This window comes from Hippopotamus amphibius, chromosome 12 (genome assembly GCF_030028045.1).
Source record: "Hippopotamus amphibius kiboko isolate mHipAmp2 chromosome 12, mHipAmp2.hap2, whole genome shotgun sequence".
In the NCBI taxonomy this organism is placed as follows: domain Eukaryota; kingdom Metazoa; phylum Chordata; class Mammalia; order Artiodactyla; family Hippopotamidae; genus Hippopotamus; species Hippopotamus amphibius.
In genome coordinates, this window is record NC_080197.1 from 24457033 (window position 1) to 24475512 (window position 18480).

The window sequence follows — 18480 nt, forward strand, 5'->3', positions numbered from 1 at the left end:
AAAAACACTTCCTTCTAATGGGAACAGATCCAAGACAGGCAGAGTAAGGATTCTGCCTCTTGCTATGGAACCCAAAATAGGTCCAATAGTTCCCCTTCCTACCCCATGGAGGCTAGAACATGAGCATGTGACCTGTGGCTTCAATCAGATGGTTCTTTCATGAACTCTGAAACTTGATGCCATGACATAAATGTACAGAATCAGAAAGTTTTCTTTACGGTTAGTCTGAACTGGGCAGGATGTCTGTATCCATTATCGCTTCATAATAAACCTCCCTTGAAATACAGTGACTTAAAACAACAATTAGTATTTACCATAGTTCTGTGGATTGACAGGGAATTTTTTCTAATGATCTTACCTGAGTTCACTTATGTGGCTGCTGATAGCTTGTTGCTTAGTTGAGGCAATGGTCTAAGATGGCCTCACTTACATGTCTGGGCCTCAGGTGGGATGGCTGGAGTTGCTAGGAGGCTAGGCCTCTCTTTCCATGTAATCTTTCACCCCAGACTTCTTCATATGATGGTGGAAGCATGACAAGTAAGAGGGGATGTTGCAAGGCCTCTTAAGGCTGAGGCTATGAAGTCACATAGTGTCACTTCTGCAGCATTCCATCGGTCAGATCAAGTCATAAAATGACCCCAGATTCAAGAAGTGGGGGAATGGACTCCTTTTGCTAATGGAAGGAGCTGAAAAGCATTTGTGGCCATATTTAAACTACCACAGTGTCCCACAGTGTCAAGGGTTCTGTTTTGGTAGCAACAGTGGTGACATTCCATGCCGGCTATTCCTGGGAAAGTCTTTGGCTACCTCTTGCCTCCCTTGGTTATAACCTCAGCCTGGTTCTCTAGTTTTCACATCAATTCTGTAAACTGCATGATATTTAACCAGTGAATTGTTTTCCTGCTTAAGTTTACCACAGTCTGTTTCTGTTTCAGAAACAAAGAATTCCAACTACTACAGTTAACAAGGATCAAAAAATCATACTCTTGCCAACAGGAATGAAGGCTAGAAGATGATAGAACATTCCTTCAAGCTATGGAGCCTTTTTTTTTAAAATTAATCTAGAATCCTTTATACCCAGTCAAACTATCAATCAAGCCCAAGGATATTGTATTAGTTTCCTGTGGCTGCCATAAAAAATTACCACAAACAAGGTTGCTTACAGCAACAGAAATTTATTCTCTCACAGTTCAGGAGGCTGGATGTCCAAAATTCAGGCTGATTTCCTCTGGAGGTTCGGAGGGGGAATCTGTTCCATGCCTCTGTCTTAGCTTCTGGTGGTTGCCAGCAACTCTTGCCATTTCTGGCTTGTAGACACATAATTCTAATCTCTGCCTCCATCTTTACATGGCACTCTCCCCCATGTCTTCTCTTCTTAAATTTTCCTTATTTTATAAGGACACCAGTCATTGGATTAGGGCCCACCTTAATGCAGTATGAGCTCACTTTAACCTGCAAAGACCCTATTTCCAAATAAGGTCACATTCACAGGTAGCAGGGATCAGGACCTGAACCTATTTTTTGGAGGGAGACACAACTCTACCCACTATAGACAGAATAATGACTTTTCCAGACATACAAAGATTCAGAAATTTCATTTCCTATATAGTTTTTCCTAGGAAATGTTTAAAATTTTTTCTTTATTTATTTTTAATTTTTTATGTATTTATTTATTTATTTGCCTGAGTTGGGTCTCTGTTGCTGTGTGTGGGCTTTCTCTAGTTGCAGCTAGCGGGAGTACTCTTTGGTGCATGGGCATCTCATTGTGTTGGCTTCTCCTGTTGTGGAGCACAGGCTCTAGGTGCACGGGCTTCAGTAGTTGCAGCACATGGGCTCAGTAGTTGTGGCTCATGGGCTCTAGAGCACAGACTTAGTAGCTGTGGCTCACAGGCTTAGTTGCTCTCCAACATATGGGATCTTCTGGTACCAGGGATCAAACCTGTGTCCCCTGCATTGGCAGGCAGATTCTTAACCATTGCGCCACCAGGAAGTCCTATTTATTTATTTATTTTCAGCTGTGTTGTGTCTTCGTTGCTGTGTGCGAGCTTTCTCTAGTTGGGGTGAGTGGGGGCTACACTTCATTGTGGTATGTGGGCTTCTCATTGAGGGGGCTTCTCTTGTTGCAGAGCATGGGCTCTAGATGCACGGGCTTCAGTAGCTGTGGCATGTGGGCTTCAGTAGCTGTGGCTCGAGGGCTCCAGAGTGCAGGCTCAGTAGTTGTGGTGCATGGGCTTAGTTGCATCAAGGCATGTGGGATCTTCCCAGATCAGGGATCAAACCTATGTCCCCTGCATTGGCAGGTGGACTTTTAACCACTGTGCCACCAGGGAAGTCCCATTTTTCCTAGGAAATTTTAATGAACAACAAAAGGAAAGTAGTCCTAGTTTACTGCTAGATTTTATAGGAAACAATACTTATTTAGTTGCAATATTGTAAACACTGATAACAGATATTCAACTTTCAGATTCAGCCTATAGTCTTCTGCCATTCGATATGATGGATGAGCAAGTGAAACATATCTAGTGCAAGTGAGGAATTGAAATTTTAATTTAATTAATTAATTAATTTTGGCTATGCTGTGCAGCATGCAGGATCTTAGTTCCCTGACCAGGATCAAACCCATGCCCCCTTCAGTGGAAGCATGGAGCCCTAACCACTGGACTGCAAGGGAATTCCTACTTTAATTTATGCTACAGGGCATGACAAAAAAAAAAAAAAATATATATATATATATATATACACACATACACACACATATATGTATATATATATAAAACAAAAAAATTAATTTTAATTAATCTAAAATTTAAGATGAACACAATTCAGTTTTGGGGAAACTTCTAAGTATACTTGTTATAACTAGGATATGTAAATCTACTTTTTAGATTGTAAAATTTTATAAAATCTGTAGATAATGTATTTCTGATGAAAACAGTATTCAAATTTAGTTATACTGTGAACATAAAATACAATTCTGATTTAGAAGACAATTTCAAAAAAGAAGGCAAAATTGTGATTTTTTGTATCGAGAACATGTTGAAATGATATATAGACATACTGGGTTAAATATATTATTTAAATTAATTTATTTTTACTTTTTGTTAAACTAGGCTACTAGAAAATTATATACTGTTGAGGCAGGTTAATAACAAAAACAGGGAAGGACAAAGCAAACATAGGAAAACGCAAGCCCCAGGGAATAAATAACTTATGGCCTCTTTCAGAAGACCCTGCCAGGGCAGCACAAATATCTGGGTCAATGAGATAAGAAAAAACTAACGTATGCACTCTGGCTTCTGTACATTGCTTCTGCATAGATAAACATAGCTATAGGCTCCCAAAAGCGTGGGAACTGGTCTATAAAAGGAGAAGCTCTCCCTTGGTTCAGGGCTCAGTCTTTGGATGTGAGTCCACTGGGCCTGTACCGCTACAATAAACATTGCTTCCTGCATTATAAGCCTCGGTGTACTGCCTACCTCAACAGATTCCTCCAACAACGTGGCTCGCATATTTCTTTTGCATGACGTTGCTATAAACAAAGCATGTAAAATGTAATGATACAACAGAATGTATACACAACAGAATGTGAATATTATCATTGACGATGTAAAAGTTCCACATACCAATGTTGGAAAGTACAAAGGGGAAATAATTGGCAAATGGAAGTTACAGACACAATATTCTCATCTTGGAGAAGAAAGCGTTAAGAAACTTTGCCTTGTGGATGTCCCTGGTGGGCCAGTGGTTAAGCCTCAGTGAATTAGAGTCCATTATGTAAAGTCACAAAGTGACCAAGTTGTTACTACTAAACATAATGATATTATCATATATAGCAGGGAGTCTATATGTAACATCATGATATAGTGGTGTAAGAATATTATTTAGAGATACGGAAGCAAATGCTAGAAGAATAGTTAGAAGTGGAGGCCTCTAAGGAGGAGGAGTTGGGGAGGGCAGGAGGCTGCCGCGCCACATTAAAAGCCTTTCTGAACTCTTTGATTTTTTTTTTTGGAAATTTTTTTAATTATTTTCCTTGGTAACAATCAAAAAAAAAAAAGAAAGAAAGAGAGAGAAAGAAAGAAAGAAGAAAGAAAGAAGAAAGAAAGAAGAAAGAAAGAAGAAAGAAAGAAAGAAAGAAAGAAAGAAAGAAAGAAAGAAAGAAAGAAAGAAAGAAGAAAGAAGAAAGAAGAAAGAAGGAAGGAAGGAAGGAAGGAAGGAAGGAAGGAAAGAAAGAAAGAAAGGAAGGAAGAAAAGAAATCCAATCCCTGAGAGTTTTCAAGTGTTGACTACACCAAATACTCACTTTTGTTGAAATGGTAAATTCTCTCTGACCCAGGAGGTTCCAAGTGGCCCCTTCTTTCCCCTCTGGGTCTCCTGTTCATCCACACACCCACTCCTTCCTCACCCTCCTGTCCCCTTGAGGCTTAAATCCACACCTCCCTTGTCAGCCCAGCTCTGGGGTGAATGCCAAAGTGGGGGTGGGGCTTGCCAAGACGCCTGCGCAGAGGTCACAATGCCGCCTCTGTGGTGAGGCCCCTGGTATAACGGGGCTGATGTGAAAGATCTCACTGGACACCAATCTCCTCTGGGAGACCACAGGACACAACAGTTGTCACCTCTCCTATCCTTTCAGCCTCCAGCCCAGGCCTTGGCAGAGTTCCTTCTAGTGGTTAGCAGGTGGCTGGGGAGGCAAGAGGTAAGGTGTTGGGAGGGAGTGTGGTGTGAGGGGTTGGGGGAGGAATGGAAGCTACCGGGACAGGGGACACTGGGGATGTCTGATGACGCCAGCCCTTCCTCCTTCCCAGTACTTGGTGCCAGAGCCTGCTGGGGCACCATCGTCTGGGCCAGAGATGAGGGTTCGATACCTGAAGCTGAGGCTGGTAGCTGCCTGTATGCTTACATTGTGGCTGATGGCCTCCCTTCTGGACCAGGAGTCCAGCCAGAATGAGTTCCATGAGAAGCCCAGAATCCGCTCAAGGACCTGCCCCTGCCCCAGGAACTCTTTAAGAAAGTGTATCTGTTCATCTGGGGTCCATGAGTGCTCTACCTGCCTCCACATTTCTGGAGAGTCTGTCTGGTTTGACGAACGCTTCGAAATGGACATTGAGCCCTTGATGAGGTCAGAAGCGCCCATGTCCTCTGATGCTTTGCTATTGTGGTTGGTCAGTGCACAATCTTGGTCTCTGTCCAATCCCCACCCCCAACCCCAGGCCCTGGCCATCTCTCCCTTCACGGCCCCAGGCTCTAACCTTCTTCCACAGGTGGTGGGAGCCGGGGGTAAGCCCCTAAATTTCTTCCTCCTGTGCTCCTATGAACTTTAGGACGTCAAGTCAGAGACAGAGTTTGAGAATCAAAATCAGCAGCCAATTAAAGGACCTTCCACACACCCGCTGGACCGTGTGGGGTGCCGGACTTGTGCAGTGGTTGGAAACTCAAAGTTCCTACGGGGCTCTGGCCTCGGCTTCAAGATTGACCAACACGATATGGTCCTCAGGTGGGTGCAGGGTAAAAGGTGGTGACCAGGAAGGTCAGGCCAAATCCTCCTCTTCCCCCAAATGTCCATCCTGCCCTCCTCTCCAGGATGAACCAGGCGCCTGTCCAAGGCTTTGAGACAGACGTGGGGATCACGACCACTGTGCGCATTACGTACCCCGAGATAGACAGCTCTCAGGATCCTGGCGCCCACCTGCTGCTGCTTCCTCTGAATTCATCCGGTCTGAAGTGGGTCATGGACATACTGACGAACGAGGGCCACACGAGGAAGCCAAAAAATCCTGGGTATGGTGGTGGGGGGGGCATTGTAAGGGGTGACAGCAGGAACTCCAGTGAGACCCTTGCTAGACACCCAGGGCTTACCTAAGCTTGGGGGCTGCTGTGTCCAATGGCTCTGAAACTCCCCACCCCCAATCCTTTTTTAGGTTTCGGATAGTCCAGGTCCCCCGTGGAAGTAAGGAGAGCAAAGACAAGGTGAGGGACCCAGGAGGGAAAAGGGGAGGGAGGAAAATGATGTGGCTTGGGCAGCCACTGGCCGGACCTCAGCTCACCACCCTCCTCCATTTCCCCAGGTCTCAGTGATCAGCCTCAGCTTCCTCCAGTATGTCCAGCAGAGATGGCTGGGGAAAAATGGTCACTTTGCGTCCTTGGGGTTCGTAGCTCTGTTGTATGCCTTGCACACCTGTGATCAGGTAAGACACAGTCTCGAACTCAGAGAATTTCATCCCTCTCCCACTAAAAATGTCTGTTTTCCCAGGGATTTCAGGTTAAGTCTAAAGTTTTCTGTTTGTTTTTTCAAGACCTTAAATGGTCTGACCCCTCCCGCCACTCTTCCTCTCTCCCAGGCTCGCACCATGGGCTTCTCAGTGTTCCCCAAACACACCATCTGCCTCATGCTTTTTCGTACACTGCTCCTTCTCCCTGGAATGCCCTCCCCTTGTCTCCCTGAGGAATCCTCCTTCTTCCTCCAATATGATGAGAATCAGCTAGTGGGTGCTCTCTTTTCTGGGCTCTGGGGTCACTGTGTGTGCGGAGTCAGTCTCCCCCTGGGGAAGGTGAGCTCCGTTCTCCTCTCAGCTCCAGGATGCAGCCGGTCACCCTTGATGTTAAGTGTGTGTTTGCTGAAGGAATGGTCAGTGGCCGTGGAAGCAGGGCAGGATCCAGCCTGCTGCCCCACAGCCCCCTCCTGTCTTAAACCATCTCCCAGGTATCCTTGTTTGGTTTCGGGACAGACCAGCTCATGAGGTGGTCCCATTACTGGAATGATGAATATTGGTTCAAGAGCGACATGCACAGTTTTAAAGAAGAGCAACAGGTCATCCTGAAGCTGCAGTGTGAGGGGAAGGTTGTTATTTACAACGGAGATGGCGCCCAGCCTGTTCAGCCTACTGGAGCCCCCAGGAGGCTGACAGGTAGTCAAGGGGACCCTGGAGTGTCAGAGAGGGATCGGGGCTTCAAACGTATCCTGGATGACAATCACTCTGCTACTGAATAAAACCCTACGCTGTGGCATTAAACGGCTACATCCTCTTCTAGACTCTCAACAGCCAACATTTCATCATGTTACTCATATATATATATATTTACCTTATCAAAAAACAAAATTAGGGACTTCCCTGGTGGCACAGTGGTTAAGAATCCACCTGGCAATGCAGGGGACACGGGTTCGATCCCTGGTCCGGGAAGATCCCACAGGCCAGGGAGCAACTAAGCCCATGTGCCACAACTGCTGAGCCCACGTGCAGTGAGTACTGAAGCCCTCGCACCTAGAGCCCATGCTCTGCAACAAAAGAAGCCACTGCAATGAGAAGCCCGCGCACCTCAATGAAGAGCAGCCCCCACTCGCTGCAATTAGAGAAAGGCTGTGCACAGCAACGAAGACCCAACACAGCCCCCTCCAAAAAGCTAATGGACCTAATTGTATATCAGATTGATAACATAACCACCATGGAAAGGAATTGTTCAAGTTCCTTTAGAATTCGATATACTGTATATCCTTTATAGGACAGCTTATGTGCATAAAAAGAACAACAGAGAATTTAAACTTCACCCAGTAGATTTATTATAATATTGTAATTTATTACAATATTTATAACTATAATATTATAAACTATATAATAAATATCACAGAATAAAGTAAATAAGTAATTATATTAGTATTATTAGGAACCAAATACAAAATCAGATGGGTATAGTAAAAACCCTGTGACATTAAATTCAAACTGGAAAAATCAATGTGAACTCAATTTTTATGTTTTTGTTGTTGGTTTTGTGGTTTTTTTTTTTTTTTTGGACTGCGTTGGGTCTTCGTTGCTGCGCTCGGACTTTCTCTAGTTGTGGCGAGCGGTGGCTACTCTTCGTTGTGCTGCACGGGCTTCTCATCGCAGTGGCTTCTTTTCTTGTGGAGTACAGGCTCTAGGTGTGTGGGCTTCAGTAGTCACGGTATATGGGCTCAGTAGTTGTGGCTTGTGGGCTCTAGAGCGCAGGCTCTGTAGTTGAGGCACACAGGCTTAGTTGCTGCGTGGCATGTGGGATCTTCCCGGACCAGGGCTCGAACCCGTGTCCCCTGCATTCTTAACCTCTGTGCCACCAGGGAAGTCCTTTATGTTATTTTTATTGTGGTAAAATATACATAAAATTTGCCATTTGAAGGTGTGCAGTTCAGTAGCATTAAGTCTATTCACACTGTTGTGCAATAATCACCATCTTGAACGCGTCATTTTCAAAATGCATTTTCTGCTAGTCTAAAAACTGTAACATTCCAGAGGCAATGATTAACGCTGGAATGCAGATTTCCTTTTCTAAATGTTTTTTCCCACTAAAAGATTCCAGCTGTGGACAAGAAAAGTACAAGGACAACCTGGACATCAACTTTGGGACAATTTGAGCATCAAAAATAGCAACTGTCACGAATGAATCACAGTGAATAGATAAAAATCCTTGAGTCTGTAATGATACTCAAAGAGAAAAACAAACGTTGGAGAAGACTATTACATCAAATGGGGGTGGGAGGAGCATTTATCTTGCCTTTTTGGTAGGAACAGTAGTTCAAGGTAAGCAAAGAGCCTCAGTTAATGAGGGTTTTCAGTGACTGGGTATTCAAAGTAAATCCACTACATTTTTACTTTGGCTGTCCAACAACCGCACATAACTCAACAAAATGTAAATACCCCTGGTACAGCTGAGAACACATTTACCCGCCTCCCTAAGGGCAGTGAGGTGTGCTGGGTGTCTGGCTCAGAGACAGAGTCCAAGAATCCCCAAAGGTATGGGCAGTGCAGCTACCTATCACTGTCTTGTTCCAGATACTGGGCCCATATGGCAACACAGAAACATTATTTAGAAGAATAAAGTTACTCACTATGGAAACAGAGTTTAAAAAATTGGCTGCCCCACTGGAAAGGGGTTAGAAAAGAATGGGGGTGATGGGAGGCTTCCCTGGTGGCGCAGTGGTTAAGAATCCACCTGTCAATGCAGCGGACACAGGTTTGAGCCCCTGATCTGGGAAGATCCCACATCTTCCCTCAGAGCAACTAAGACTGCGAGCCACAATTATTGAGCCCATGTGCCACAACTACTGAAACCCGTGCGCCTAGAGCCCGTGCTCCACAACAAGAGAAGCCACCACAATGAGAAGCCTGCGCGCTGCAACAAAGAGTAGCCCCCGCTCGCTTTAACTAGAGGAAGCCCGCGCACAGCAACGAAGACCCAAAGCAGCCAATAAATAATAAATTTAAAAAAAAAATGGGGATGATGGAGCTTCCCTGGCAGTCTAGTGGTTAAGACTCCACATTTCCACTGCAGGGGTTGTGGGTTCCATCCCTGGCCAGGGAACTAAGATCCCGCATGCGCGCAGTAAGCCAAAGAAAGAAAAAAAAGAATGGGGTGGGAAAGTGCTGCCTTCTTTTCTATTTAATTTTTAACCATTTTTGTGCAATTGTTTCATTTTAAATAAATGGAAAGAAAATCTAGGGAATTCCCTGGCAGGCCAGTGGTTAGGACTCCACAATTTCACTGCCAGAGCCCAGGGCTTGATCCCTGGTTGGGGAACTAAGATCCCCACAAGACGTGCAGCCTAAAAACAAAAGAAACTACTCCCCCCGTCCAAAGTTTGGTTGGATAGAAATTTACTTTTAAGCACATCACAAAGTTTTCTCATAGGTTCTTTTCTCAAGAGGGACCAAAAGGCTCTTCCTTTCCTCTCTCTGCCTCATGCTTAATGAGTCTGCATTGGGAATAGCCGGCAGCCCTCTCAGAGACACAGCACACTACCCTTGGCATGTATTCTTGTCCTTTTCATTCCTGTCCCCATCATACTTGGTTTCTAAGCCCTCCCTCACCAGCTGGACCCTGGGCTGAATGCCAAGGTGAGGGCAATCTTACACACAAAGCCTACAGGCAGGAACTCACAATGTGATTTGTGCAGCAGGGTCCCTGATACAAGTGGGCTGGCAGGAAGGACCCCATTGGGCATCATCCCTTTCTCCTCCAAGGAGGCCACAGGACACACCAAAAGGTACTTCTCTCCTCCCTCCCCTCCTCCTCCAGCAGAGCACCCTGTAGGGCTTAGCAGGTGGCTGGGGAGGTGAGAGGTGCGGTGTTATAAGGTGTGATGTGGAGGGTTGAGGGAGTCATGGAGGCCACCAGGGCAGTGGGATGTTGGTGGAGTCGGTGACCACAGCTTCCTACTTTTTCCAGTGCCTGCTGTCCAAGTCGGCCTGCCATTTGCCCTGTGAATTGTCCCATGGGACAGGAATGAAGACTTAATGGTGGGTTTGAGGGTTGCGGGCTGCCTTGATGCTCGCCTGTGGCCGCTCTTTGGTCAGAAAGGTCTCACCTGAACAGGCTGGCTGGTACAACTCCGAGGGCTGCCATTGCTCCTGGGACCCACAGGTGCAGCCCATGACACCATGCACCCAGTGTACCCAATCAGCTTGACAAACACTTTGAAAGGGCCCTCAGGCCCTCTCTTCCTCCAAGATGTTCTGTGACCCTTTCCCTGGCCTCATCATGAGTGGCCAGTGAGTCTCTTCCCAGCTCCCAGGTCATGCTGCGTGTGCTCCTCTATGTCCAGGCTCTGTCTTCCCTGGAGATGAGCTCCTCCTCTCAGCGCGCTTCGTGAAGATTTGTGACACAGGTTTGATGAGTGTTTGCCCAATGAATGAAAAGCTGGATTAGGAGCAGGGGGCAGCAACCAGCCCAACCGATCTCAACCACAGGGTTTGTCTATTTGGTGTCGGGCGTACAAGCGGAAGACGGCCCCGTATACAGGGGAGAGAGTTATAGCCAAAGGCTCCAGCACGACTTGCATCAGGCAACAGTAGAGGGCAGAGGGAATCAACCAGCTTGGATGTGAACCTACTCGTGGCCAGGAATGAGCCTCAGGCTCTTGGTGGGGTTGGGATATGCAGATTCGGGAGCAGGAGCGGTAATGGCAGGAAACTGAGACGGGAGGCACGGGAGCATTGTGTGGGTTATCAGGCACTGAATAAAAGCCTCCCTGATAGAGAAGGACAAATATTGTATGCTAACTCACATATACGGAATCTAAAAATGGTACTGATGAACTCAGTGACAAGAACAAGGACGCAGGTGCAGAGAATGGACTGGAGAACTCTAGGTTTGGGAGGGGGCGGGGGGGTGAAGGGGAAGCTGAGACGAAGCAAGAGAGTAGCACAGACATATATATACTACGAGCTGTAAAATAGATAGTCAGTGGGAAGCTGTTGTATAACAAAGGGAGTTCAACTCGAGGATGGAAGATGCCTTAGAGGACTGGGACAGGGAGGGTGGGGTGGACTCGAGGGAGGGTGGGGGGGAGTCAAGGGAGGGAATACGGGGATATGTGTATAAAAACAGATGATTGAACTTGGTGTACCCCCAAAAAAATAAAAAAAAAAGCCTCCCTGATTCCCTCACCCCAACAAGTAGTAGTAATTAAGGAAGCACTAAATTTGAATACTAATTCTCACCCCCTCCTGCCTCCATACAAATGACCGAGAGCTGGGAACAGGGAGCACCCACTCTTGGGTGGACAGCTCACAGCCTTTGCTCATGTCTCTCCTCTGACCTCTGACCCCTGACTCATTCAACTTTTTGCCTCCAAGCCCTTCCACCTGTGCCAAGCTTCAGGTCACATGAAGCCATAAAAAGAGCTGGGGGCATTAATGACAAAGGACTGAGAGAAAAGAGGTCACAATGTCCACTCTAGGACAGGCTTCTGATGTGAGAACAGAGGGGCCGGGAGCACCGTCCTTTCCTCGCTGGAGAAGCCTCGCTTCTCGCCTTCACCTCCGTCAGGGTGTGGGCCAACCCCAGTCTCAGCAGGGTAGGGGAGTCAACTGCAGGGCCCCAGAGGCTTGAGACCCCTTGTTCTTGTCCTTCCCCCTCCCTTGCCTACTTTCTCAGTGTGGTGAGCAGAGGTAAGCCCGCGCCCCTCCCTGCTGCGGCCGGCGTCTCGGGGAGGGATGCATGGCCGGCATCTCGGGGAGGGATGCATGGCCGGGATCTCGGGGAGGGATGCATGGCCGGCATCTCGGGGAGGGATGCATGGCCGGCATCTCGGGGAGGGATGCATGGCCGGGATCTCGGGGAGGGATGCATGGCCGGCATCTCGGGGAGGGATGCATGGCCGGCGTCTCGGGGAGGGATGCATGGCCGGCGTCTCGGGGAGGGATGCATGGCCGGCGTCTCGGGGAGGGATGCATGGCCGGCGTCTCGGGGAGGGATGCATGGCCGGCGTCTCGGGGAGGGATGCATGGCCGGCGTCTCGGGGAGGGATGCATGGCCGGCGTCTCGGGGAGGGATGCATGGCCGGCGTCTCGGGGAGGGATGCATGGCCGGCGTCTCGGGGAGGGATGCATGGCCGGCGTCTCGGGGAGGGATGCGTGGCCGGCGTCTCGGGGAGGGATGCGTGGCCGGCGTCTCGGGGAGGGATGGCATGGCTCGGAGTGCACTGATGGCCCCTGCGCCTCCCTCCACCCTGCTCTGCTCAGCCTTCCCCCGGCTCCTCAGGGCTCAGCGTTCCCATACTGCTCAGCTACTCCCTTCCTCAGCCCTGGGGTATGAGTGCGAGTAGACGGTTCGTGGGACAGGAGGTGGGAGGTGAAGTATTGCTGGGGGAGCAGCTAAAGGCGTCATCTGTTCTAAGATCAAACAACTAAACTGAAGCTGCCCGAGGGACCTGTCCCATGGGCTGAGGCCTCATGTAAAGTCTCAGGCTGGGGGCTGCCTTGCTGCTTTTGTGGGTGAGGTCTCCCTACCTCCACAGGTACTTCTGGAAGTTCTGCTGCTGACCCCAGAGCATCTGCATAGCCTGCCTTCACCAGCAGGGGGTCTGCCTGGTTTGCCTAGCGCTCCTGATGGGCCCTGATGGAGTGAGAGACCGCCCTGCGGGTCCCACGTGGGGAAGCAGGTGAGCAAAGGTAATCAGGCTGCGATGTGACTGTCACTCTAACATGCGAAGCATGGAGGCCTGTTGAGAACGGGGTGGCGTACCCACCGGACCCAGAGCTCCCTGGGAACAAGAACATTGCCCAGACTCTGACTCAGCTCTCGTCCCCTTTTGCTCTCAGGACTTTGGGGCCTGTAGCAGCCTCTATCAAAGCCGAAAAGGAGAAGGCTGGAGGGAGGGTGGGGATTTGTGGATGGAGAAGACCTGCGTGCTCAGCTCTGACCTCCCTCCCTCCAGGGTTCTGGAGATCGATCACACCATCCTCAAGTGCATCTGTGAGAACTGGCTGGTTGGTTAGAGACAGTTCCCACCCACCGGATTCACTGCTCTGGTTATGCCCTGTTGCATGTGACAAAGAGAAGGAAAGGAAGCGCTGGCCTGATGCCCTGGGGCAAGGTTGGGTCCTGCCTGGAAGACCCATATTCTTTCCTTCAATGCTTCTCCAATTCAGGTCTCTCTCTTTGGGTTTGGAGCTGATAAGAGCAATTGGCTCCGTTACTGGGGGGACCCTCCAAACAGATGATCCTACTATTGGTTAAAGAAAGTATATGTTAGGAAGTTGGAGCAGAAAATCATCCACGAGCTAAGAACGTGAGAGCAAGATCGTAGTCTACACTTGAACTGAAGACTAACCCTGACCAAGTATCTTATGGGGTGGGGAGACCCTAGCCTGAGGTCTAGAGTGGGGGTGAGGGGCTACCGAGGGTTGGGTGGGGAGGGAGGAGCGGATGTAGATTAGTTTATTACTGAATGAAGACCTTGCGTGGCTGCCTCTGAAATGCCTTTCATTTGCTGGACGCTCTCTCCCTGCTCCCAGAAAGTATGTGGGGCTTAAGGCCTTGGCTTATGACCTATAGATAATGGAACTGAGAAGAGACTCCAAGGTAACCAGGGTCCCTTTGTCAGCCTCTAAGCTAGAGAACCAGAGTTGGGGGACCAAAAAAGGGTAAGGAACCCAGAGAAATCTTGTTTGTCCCTGAGAACTCCTAGCATAGAAAAGGCCAGGTAAGGGGACTTCCCTGGTGGCGCAGCGGTTGAGAGTCCACCTGCCAGTGCAGGGGACATGAGTTCAATCCCTGGTCCGGGAGGATTTCACTTAGAAATCAGAGCAACTAAGCCCATGTGCCACAACTACTGAGCCTGTGCTCTAGGGCCTGTGAGCCACAACTACTGAATCTCACACACCATAGAGCCCATGTGCTACAACTACTGAGCCTGCATGCTGCAACTGCTGAAGCCCATGTGCCTAGAGCCTGTGTTCCACAACGAGAAGCCACTGCAATGAGAAGCCTGCACACCGCAACAAAGAATAGCCCCCGCTCACCACAACTAGAGAAAGCCCACGTGCAGCAATGAAGACCCATTGCAGCCAATACATACATACATACATACATACATACATACATACATACATACATACATACATAAAAGGCCAGGTAAGGATTCTGAGCCACAGGAATCTGACCAGAGGTAGGGACCACCCAGCATCCTGGAGGCCCCAGATTTAGCTTTGGGGAGTTTTAAGCTGTAACCTTTTACTGAGCATCTGTGCTGAGTCCCAAGCGTGGGCTTTGGAGCCAAGCTCTTGCAGCTGCGAGCAGCCCCCTTCCCACTCCGTGTGGCGTGACGGGATACAGTGGGATCTGAACCCTGGGTAAGCAGGCCTGGGGGACCACGGCGCTGCTCGTAAACCCCTACACCCCCATATTCCTAGCTGGCCTTAGCTCCATCCCCAGGCTTAGGTAAGAGGAATCCCAGATGATGGTTGGAGGGCCAGAGGAAGGTCATGCTTGGTTCTTTATCTTTTTAAATATTTATTTATTTAGCCTGCGCTACATCTTAGTTGCTGCATGCGGGATTTTAAAATTTTTTTAGTTGCAGCATGTGGGCTCACGGTTGTGGCATGCATGTGGGATCTAGTTCCCCGACCAGGGATTGACCCAGGCCCCCTGCACTGGGAGCATGGAGTCTTACCCACTAGACCACCAGGGAAGTCCCATGCCTGCTTCTTTAAAGAAAACTATTCTTTCTTAGGCTTGAGGAAGTTGCCAACAATAGGTCTTAAGCCCGTGCACCACCTTTACCAGGGCCAGGCCATAAGTGATGAGTCCTGCCACAGTCCATCCTCCTTCCTGGCTTGACCCACGGCTGGACTACAAGGGACTAGAGTCAGCTGCAGCTCACAGGCCCAGAAAGGGACACCCCAAGGGCACTCACTCAGCCCCGAAGGGCAATGAAGCCAGAGAACACTTCTGAACTCAAAAGACTGAGTTTAGCCAAAGGTCAACTCAGTGTTTTTGAAGCCACAGAACATGTTTTAAGTCAAGAACATATGATGGTTCCTCATGATGCATGAGTTCAAATCTAGATCCCAAGGCCCTCCCTCATCTCCCTCCTTACCCATCCCTCAGCCCCAACACACTCCGCCCAGGCAGACCAGTCCTGGCTAGCAACCCTCCCAACTCCTCTCCAGCCGTCAAGGGCCAGTTCGTGCCTTCCTGCCTCAGCCCCTGGAATTTCTACAGCACTTCTAGGCGGCACACAGAACTGTCCGACTCATCTGCCTGTTCCTGTCAACTGGGCTCAAGCTTCCTGGGGACAGGGGCCTCGTCTTGACGATCTTCTGTAGCCCTTCTCTATCCGAATCCAGGCAGAGGACAAACGCGTGCCCCCTGACTGGCATCTTTAGCAAATTCTTCCTTAATAGAAGCCCTTGAATGTACTGCTGTTGCCCAGCTACACAGTGGAGACAGCAGCAGAGAACAAACGCAAAGACCCAGGGTTTATTGCTGAAGGGGGAAGTGACAGAGGGTGACGTGCTGGATGATGAGTTCTAGGCGAGAGGCGGCAGATGCCCCTTGGCCGGGGCGAGGCGCTCTCTGGGTCACTGCAGGCTGCCAGCAAGTGTGACAGCCTCATTCCCACGTGAGTTGGGGCCTGCCCCCAGCCTTGCAGCTTTCCCTCCCTCCTCCTGAGAATGCCAGCTGACCCGGCGCTCCCAGGTTGGGAAACAGAACCAGAACTTTCTTTGGCAAACTGCAGCTGTGTGGAGGGGCCATCTGTCTGTCTGTGTGCTCCCAGGCTGGCCCGTGTCCCGCCCTGGCAGCGGCTGCTACCTGGAGGTGCTCTGAGCAGTGCTGGGACTGGGGCAGAGCAGGACCGGCCCGGGGGACGACGTCAGGCTTTGAGTCAGGGACTCATCCAGCTTGCGGGTCTCAGCCTCCAGGACAGTGGCCTCGGGGGCCTGGGCCACAGCGAGGAGGGAGTGAGAGAGGCTGTGGTGCAGGCCCGCCAGCTCACGGCTCGTCTGCACCGAGCGGGCGATGTAGTCCTGCTTCTGCTTCCTCTCCAAGGCCAGCTGGGCTCGAAGAAGGGCCACCTGGGGGGCAGGAAAACCAAGAGGGTGAGAGCAGTGGAGGACCCTGACGCTGCCCCAACCCTTCCTGCTCCGCTCCTGCGGCTCTCGGCAGACCTGCGTTTGAATCATCTCCACCACACCCACGAATCTCAGGCTCAGGCTCTACAGTGTTTGCGGGAAGGGCCGCTGGGAATCAGAGAATCCAGTGATTGTCAACCCTGGCTGTACCAGAGACTCAAAAGAGGGAGCTTAAAAACAAACAAAACTATTCACCGACTTTACTGAGGGATCGTTTACATGTAATAAAATGCCCAGATTTTAAGTACATTTGCACAAATTTCATAACATACATATCCATGTATAATCACCGTCTCAACCAAGATGAAGAATGCTTTAACCATGCAGAAAGCTCCACTCTGCCCCTTCTGGAAGGTTTTAAGGAATTTCTGACTTAATTAGACAGGGGTGAGGCCTGAGCATCAGTATTTTTTTCAAAGCTCCCCAGGTGGTTCTAACATGCAGCCAGGGCTGAGAATCACTGATTGATCCATTTCTCAAATGGGTATACTGAGGCCCCAGGCGATGAAGTTATTGGGAGCTCACAGCACATCCAGGAGTAAGGTGGGGCAAGAGAGGCTCCTAGGGAGCAAAATTTAAGGAGGGACTCCAGGTCAACAGTGAGGCCTGCCTTGCCTCACCCTAGTATGGGCCCTGTCTCAACAACTGCTTTGTATGAGTTTAGCAGAATTCACAGTAATAGCTGAGGTCTAGCTGTACAGTCAGGCCCTGCCAGTAGAGACGAATGATTTCTGATACAGGCTCGGAAATCAGAAGTCCACAGTTCTAATTACTCCTGGGACTTGAAAGGCAGGGTGAACCTTTTAGGTGAGGCCTAAGAGGCAAGAAGGCACTTTATACAGTTTCCCTGAGCTTGACCTGGGCTCTAGGGTATGGATCCTGGTGCTGGTGCCAGGCTGCTCTACCCGGTATGCAGGCAACAGTCCTGCCTGCAAGGGCGCACGTGAGGGCAGAGGCGGCCAGGGAGCTTCTGCTTGCTTTCGTCTGTCCTCTTAGAATCTTCTGTCTGCTCCTCAGCCCTCTGCCTTTTCCTTTTCCTCCCTAAGTAGGAGGTCTGGGGCCTGGAGTGTGCTTTCTTCCCCAGTCCCACCCTAAGCATAGGGGAGGTTAAGTCCACTTAATGTGGGAGGTGGAGCTGGGAAAGGGCTCTGCTTGCCTCCCATGAAGACTCAAGTTCTCCGAGGCAGGAACTATTCTCCCCTCTCCCTGCTGGAGGTGCACAAAGGGCCAAGCACATAGGACACCAAAGCCTCGCTGCCTGAGTGCAAGGGAGGGAAGGGGGCCTAGAAAACGGATCCTTCTGGAACGTACCTCTTTCTGTAGTTCAACCATGTGCTTGGTATCTGAAGAGGCCTTCTGCCCTCCTCTTTCATCCTGTGGAAGACACATGCCATTCCTGTTGGGACAGGCCTTCCACCGGGGTTTGTGCAGGCCTCCTCACAAGCCTGGGGACCAGGGCAAGGGCTACGGGCCAGAGCGCCTGAACTCAGACTGAAGTTTCTGGGGCAGCACGGCCCTGGGGCAAGAAGAGGCCCCAGAGGGCCCAAACCAGCCGAATGGGCAACGCCCATGGAGACCTGACACCAAATGTCCTTATGGTGTGGATAGGACTGGCTCCTCTGAGGCACCTCCTGATTTAAAGTACACCACAGACAGGCTTCGTGCTAGCCCCGGGCGTGAGCTAGGGATGCAGGGCAGAAGTAAGATAAGGGGCCTGCCCCTTGGGGAGCTTTCCTTAAAGGAAGGGGGATGGAGGGCTGGGAAGTGCCCAGCCACCAGGAACAGCCCTGCCTGCCAGGCCCCAGGGCTGCCTACGGACGGGCACACCTCAGCTAAGAGTGCTGGTTTGTGGTGTCTTCCCCCAAATCCTGCTGGCCCCAGGAAATACCTTGGACCCCTATCTTGTGAATTCAGTACTGCAAAGGGCAAGGAAGTTGAAGAGGTCCACAAAGCTGCTATCAAGCTCCTAGGCACATTCAGGTGTGTACACGCAGGGAGAGACCAGAAGCCCCATGAGGCCTGCTCCTGGGAGCCTGAAGCCCTGGTCTGGGGGGTGGGTGGACTGGACATCGGTGAAGGCTGGGTTCCTCAGAAGGCA

The 18480-nt window shown here is 49.9% G+C and overlaps 1 protein-coding gene across 8 annotated transcripts in view; it reads right to left on the minus strand.

The window, feature by feature from the left end:
* Positions 1-15483: 15483 nt before the first annotated feature.
* Positions 15484-18480, minus strand: part of CEP250 (centrosomal protein 250) — a 46021-nt gene continuing 43024 nt past the window's right edge. For all 8 annotated transcript variants that reach the window (XM_057702613.1, XM_057702612.1, XM_057702611.1 and 5 more), the window contains 2 exons: positions 17694-17756; positions 15484-16325 (listed from right to left, as the gene is read on the minus strand). In XM_057702613.1, coding sequence (XP_057558596.1) covers positions 16059-16325; positions 17694-17756 — 330 coding nt within the window. In that variant the 3' untranslated portion in view covers positions 15484-16058. The remainder of the gene's footprint in view (positions 16326-17693; positions 17757-18480) is intronic.